This window comes from Acipenser ruthenus, chromosome 16 (assembly GCF_902713425.1).
Source record: "Acipenser ruthenus chromosome 16, fAciRut3.2 maternal haplotype, whole genome shotgun sequence".
NCBI classification, from domain to species: domain Eukaryota; kingdom Metazoa; phylum Chordata; class Actinopteri; order Acipenseriformes; family Acipenseridae; genus Acipenser; species Acipenser ruthenus.
Window position 1 is genome coordinate 14029612 of NC_081204.1, and position 6000 is coordinate 14035611.

At 38.5% G+C, this 6000-nt stretch overlaps 1 protein-coding gene across 13 annotated transcripts in view; it reads left to right on the forward strand.

Moving 5' to 3' along the window:
• Positions 1-5782, forward strand: part of LOC117412304 (inositol 1,4,5-trisphosphate receptor type 1-like) — a 171396-nt gene extending 165614 nt beyond the window's left edge. For all 13 annotated transcript variants that reach the window (XM_058988874.1, XM_058988877.1, XM_058988876.1 and 10 more), the window contains 2 exons: positions 1733-1894; positions 4653-5782. In XM_058988874.1, the coding sequence (XP_058844857.1) occupies positions 1733-1894; positions 4653-4739 (249 nt within the window). In that variant the 3' untranslated portion in view covers positions 4740-5782. The remainder of the gene's footprint in view (positions 1-1732; positions 1895-4652) is intronic.
• The last annotated feature ends 218 nt before the right edge of the window (positions 5783-6000 follow it).

Genomic DNA, 6000 nt, shown 5'->3' on the forward strand with positions numbered 1-6000 from the left:
ATTTTGATAGCTCTATTTGTATTTACAGAAGGGTTGTACTTGTTTACTTACCACTAATTAATTTGCACCAGTTTCTAGGTGTTGGCAAACTGGTGGAGGTTGGTTCTGAAAAGAGCAGTGCTGAGCATTTTGGTGCTGGGTATTTATTTTAAACTTGATATTTTACTGTGCGCGGTGTGTACTGGTTTTCTCATTTCCCACGTAGTTTCAGCAAACTTGGCTGAAGCTGTCAGCCTAAGGCATTGAGTCATAAACAGCTGCTGTGATGACGTCATCCTTGCGAGTGGGAGAAAGTAGTCTAATGAACAAATTGTTTTTAAAGCTACTGATCCATGGTCTATCCCCCTCCCAAGAAAATGTATTTCTGTAAAAGTATGTGGTAAAAGCTACTAAATTAGTTTTTATAAAACATGTAAATGCATCAATCTAAAGAAACATGTACTCCTTTAGTAAAATGATAGACAACATGATGCAGCAAATTGTAGAATTTTTTTTTTTTTTTTAAAACAGCTCTATGGTAAACTCTGTAGCACAGCTGTTGGGTAACTGGTGCACTTCAATCCACCACATAGCGCTCCAATCAGGAATGTATTAAACGTCATTGTCAAAAAATCCATATTCATTTTCTTGTTTATTACATCACTGTGACACATTTGCTAATAACGTTTCACATACACAATATTCAACTGCACATGCTCCTAAAGAGTGTTGCCATGGTAACAAGTCAGCGCTATGAGGCAAGTTTAGGATGTACCTCTGGGAGCAGAGAGCTCTACATACAGAGGGAAGACTGAGCCATCCGACTTGGCAGGGTGTAGCCTGGTACTAATGAAGACGAGGACTGGCACAGCAGGCTGGGGCTTGTTTACTGCAATGTTGTAAAGGGAAACATTTTTGGATTTGTTGGTTTTCTAAGCAGGAAATGCTGCAATTTGTGTCCTGTGATAGTTCAGTATATCATAAAATCACTGTTGCCAGCCTAACTCATTTTACTGTTGCCTTTTAGCATTCTTTTGTTTACTAAAAAAGACAATTGGACATTGTCTGGCGGACCCAGTATATTGCCTACAGTCTGTTTTTCGGGTGAATATATCCCACCCAGTCATGCTGCACAGGTGTTGCTGCACTTCAAGAGCAGACAATTACAGTCCTTAGTTAGGGATATCAAGAGATCTGGTAAACAAGGGGTCTGAGCGGGTTTCACGGGCAATACATGTCCCGCCCCCAGCTGTCAGTTATACCTAGAAAACTGCAATTCTAAAACCCTAGCCAAGTGTAAACTATGGCAAGCCTAGGTTATATGTAAACTATAGATTAGGAACCCATGTTGTAATCTATGTTAAAGACCATGGTCAGCCAATGGGCTTCAGTGTGCAAGCTATTGGGGTAATTTTACCCAAGCAGTGTCTTTTGGGGCAAAGCTTGTTACTGGCTGAAAGCAGTCCATAGAGGAAGCAGCTGCTTGGTTAAAGAAGCTGCTAAAGGGGTGGGAACAATTTCACTTCCTGCAGAAGTGACCAAGGAAGTGGAGCGCTATCTGAAAGCACTGCTTACTACATGAAGTCAAAAATCTGTTTTGTATTAAAATTAAATACTATAGCATGTGGTTCTTTCAAAACTACACATTTGACTTGTATATATTGAATCTAACTTTACAACAGGTAAGAATTATGGAGTTGTCTTTTAGGAGGGTCCCATTGTTCTTGTGCTGAGATTGTTGTCTGCATTGCAGGAGCTCAACCTGGACTGGTTCCCACGCATGCGTGCCATGTCCCTGGTCAGCAGTGACGCGGAGGGGGAGCAGAATGAGATCCGAAACCTGCAGGAGAAGCTGGAGTCCACCATGAAGCTGGTGTGCAATCTGTCAGGCCAGCTTACCGAACTGAAAGATCAGGTGTGTTCAGGGAGACCACCACTAAAATTGAATATTGAGCAATTAAGAGGCCACACATGCAATTCATCTGAAAATAATAAGAAAAGGAATGCATAGCCACAAATGGTAAAATGCATACTTTTTAGAAGTTAAGATGCCTAATTTTAAAGAACAAAGTGATCTATCAATTTTACACGAGTGCTTATTGTTTCTATATCACTGATTTACTGAATAGAAATTCTCACACCGAGGTTTTCGCACAGGTAGGTATATAAAGGATAGAAATTACAAGTCCTTGACGTGTTAATAAATGTGCACACTACTGTAGGTAAGCACAAAAGTTCAGCACCAATGGTAATCATTGAATTTGGATTTGTTTAAAAAAGGAGAATTGCTTCTAAGGAACTAGAGATTTGTTTGCCAAGCTGTGGTCTAGACAAAAGGAAACCATGGCAATAAGAGGTGGTCAGCACCACAGGTCTAGCGTACTGGAAGGAGTGACTGGGCACGGCTTTGCACTGCACATGTTCCTACACAATGGGAGAAGAGGGCGGAATTTCTAAAACTAGTAACTAAAACTTCTAAAACTAGTAACCTTTTGACTGCCATTCAAATTAAAAGTTTGTTCCTGCTGACAGCACGCTTAGCTTTCTGTAGGCTGCACACTGTTAACCTCTTTATTGGTACAGGTTGAATAGGACAATGACATGACCTCTCATTAAAGGCAGGTCAAATGGCCATTTAATTAAATGCCTTCAGTGCATTTATTATACAGCTGGTATTTTACAGGTTAATTTGAGGGTAAAAGTTTCAATTTTGGGGGCAAACTATTCCAACAATAAGATATGTGATTCACATACTCTGACAATGGGAATGTCTAAACCTCTAGTAAAGACAATTGCAGGACATCTCTGGGACTTGCCAATAACAATGTACAGAGAGCCATTAACTTCTTAGGGACCCCACCGCCACCCAAAGAATGTCTTACCTGTGAGATAGATTTGTGTCTTGTATGTTGCACATCACAGCTCTGGCATGGTTCTGGCTACTGATATCAACAGTCTGAGAAATTGTAAATGTTTGCTGTAACTGTATAAACCTTTTCATGTAAAATGTGAAAAAAAATTAACATGCTTTTATGAATAGGATTTACTACAGATTTTAAGTAAGAGGGGACACAGCTCAGGGCATTTTCCCATATCAGTGAAGAATACACCACAGTTATTAATGAGTGTCTGGATATACTCTGTGTACAACAGTTTTTGTAGTCCGGAACAGAAAAAAACATTTGATTAAGCCGCCTGCCGATATCGTGATCTCATTTCTGAAGCGCAGACACACAGTGCAAAGCGGTTGCAGATTGAAGTTGTGTAGGTTGTCCATGCTGGCTTCTTGTAACAAGGCCTGCGTTTTCATTTCGTATGTTTAAGACGGTTTGATCTTGTGACTATCTTAATCGTCCCTGGGGCTGTGCCACACTGGATTTCTTTTGATGCATTTTAAATATATTCTTTAGTGACTTTGTTTGAAACTGGTATACAGATCATTTCTTGCCTTGTGACCTGATTGGTGACAGTCACATGAGGCGTGCAGGCAGTTCAGAATGGCTGCATTCCTGAGAGGGATTATCATACAGGGCTTGGGGTCATCACCCCAGGAGCCTCGGGAGCAGACCTGAGCAGAGTTACCCTGGAACTGTTAACCATACGTCTCAATTAACTACAGCTTTATAAACGCAGCTCATTTTAATTACACTGCATTGGGGAGTTTTTAAACATGTTCTTTAGGAATTTAGTCAAAGTTGCTACATGGGTGACCTTTGTAAGGCTTGTCTCTCCTGTAATGTGGCATTTAAAAAATTATTCAAATTCCTTTTTTTTTTTTTTTTTTTTCATTTTATGGTTTGGAAAAAACAAACGTCAGAGGCTCGCGGTGCGCAAACAGCAAAGTGTTATGAAACCATACGTTCACAAATGGAGCACCAGGCAGTATAAATACATGATTTATGTTTTTCACAAATGAACATCATTGTAACATTTAAACTCTGGAACTGTAGTGTGCGAGTGGTGGATTTGCAATAATACAGTTCATAGTCTGGCATTGTCAAAGTGGTGAAATGTCTACACTTTTTAACCTTTAGGTTGAGTTTTTGGTAGCACTTTTTTTGTTTTATTTTATGTATCTGTTATAAGTGATTTTATAAACAATCTCTAAACATGTTAATTATGCTATTAACAATTAGAGTATGATTAGAAATAATAATTTATACACTTTTGTCTATTGATAATCTGTTATATTCTCTTCAGCTCTGTTTGTCTTCTATGCCTGTCTCACCAATTGAATGGGGCTGCTTCTGCAATAATTCTACACGTTTTCCATTTGTTTTTATTTGTTATTTATAATCACTTATAATGGATACCTAAACCAGTGTTACTAGTTTTTTAGATTCCTATATTCTAGACTTTTTTTTTTTTCTCTGGTTTCGTATAATCATGACTGCACTGAACGCCATAGTTTGTGTCAATTAAATTAACCCAGGTTTGTCAAATGGGTTTTGGCTAGTTGATTTGGTGACCACTGTGTTTTCATAGACTGCGCACAGTCATCAGTTTCTGTTTCTTTGAACAAGAAACTGAACCTGGGGAAGATGCTGCTTATCATTTTTGTAAATCGTGGGCTGGAAGTGTGAACACAACAGGGCATGTGACGCTTTCAGCACCGCAGCATCACGACTTGCAGCTAGCCCCTTGTCAACCTCTCCATCTTTCACTCTTTCTAGATGACTGAGCAGAGAAAGCAGAAGCAGAGGCTTGGATTGTTGGGACACCCTCCCCACATGAACGTCAACCCTCAGCAACCTGCCTGAGCACAGAAGAAAAATTCAATTCTTAGCAACTGGGACTGAGGCAAAGCAGTGGAGCCATTTTAGAAATCCACAATTGAACTACTGACTGAAATGTGTGAATGTGTAGTTCACCAGTAGATGAGCAAAAATACTAGAGCTTAGGACAACTAGGTTAAATACTTCCTAATGCATCTGACCATTGCCAAAACCTTACAAGTAAATAAAATGGCATTCACTGGATGAACTTGAAAAGAATGATGACTGTACATGGCGACTAAAAGCCTGTTTGAAAAAATTCAGAGATTTTGTATTTAAAATAGTAGAGCAACCAGTATTGAATGTCTTATTTTTGTATAACGTGCAATACTTTAATATGCAACCACTGCAATGTGTAACTGGTGACTTAAAGGGATGGTGTACAATTAGTTTAGATCTTCCTGTAAATACGACTTGGTGAGCTTCTAAAAAAAAGTTTAAAAAGTACTGCAAATATAGATATCCTGAATTTTAGCAGTTTCCTGTTTAAATAACACAAAGAATATTTAGGTAATATTTCTATGCCCGCTAGGATGTATATAGTAAGTCTTATTTGATCTGTATAATTTTTAAATATGGTACATGTGCCAATTATTGTGAAAGGTGGTCCCAAGACAAAAGTTGCATAGCTTACAGTGTTTAAACTCTTAATTAGATGGGTTAGCCTTATGTTTTGTGTTGCAAGTGCTTTCTTAGGATCCAATTGCATGGCTATTTTGTTACTGTCCCTTTAAGACCTTTAGCAGAGCACTGACGTACTACCTGTGAAAGAGCCACTGTCATTTTGTTTGTTCTTGCTAATTTAATGTACACAACTTTTTTTCTGGCTAATAAAATTAAGACCTGTTTTTGTATATCTGTATGCCAAGTTTTGTACAGGAACCTCCGTGTACTGAAGGAAGACTTATATAAAAAAAAAAAAAAAGCAGTGTTACTGAAATAAATGTTCACAGAGCACTAATATTATAAGAGTACTGTTGAAGTTGTAAATGCATTTAAATCTATTTAATAAAATTTATGAAGCAGTATTCCTGTTCAGTTTGTTTTTTGCTCACCAACTACATTCTTTAGGGCTCAATTATCCTCTCTGTTAATATGCTCCAGGAAAGTTAAAGGGCCTTTTAGCTTCCTGAATGTTGGAGTCCCTAACGAGTCATGTGACCTGGGGGTAGCTATCTGTTTCCCACGTATATCAAGATGTCTACAAATGGGTGTTTTGCAACTAGTTAAGACTTGTGTTTTGTGT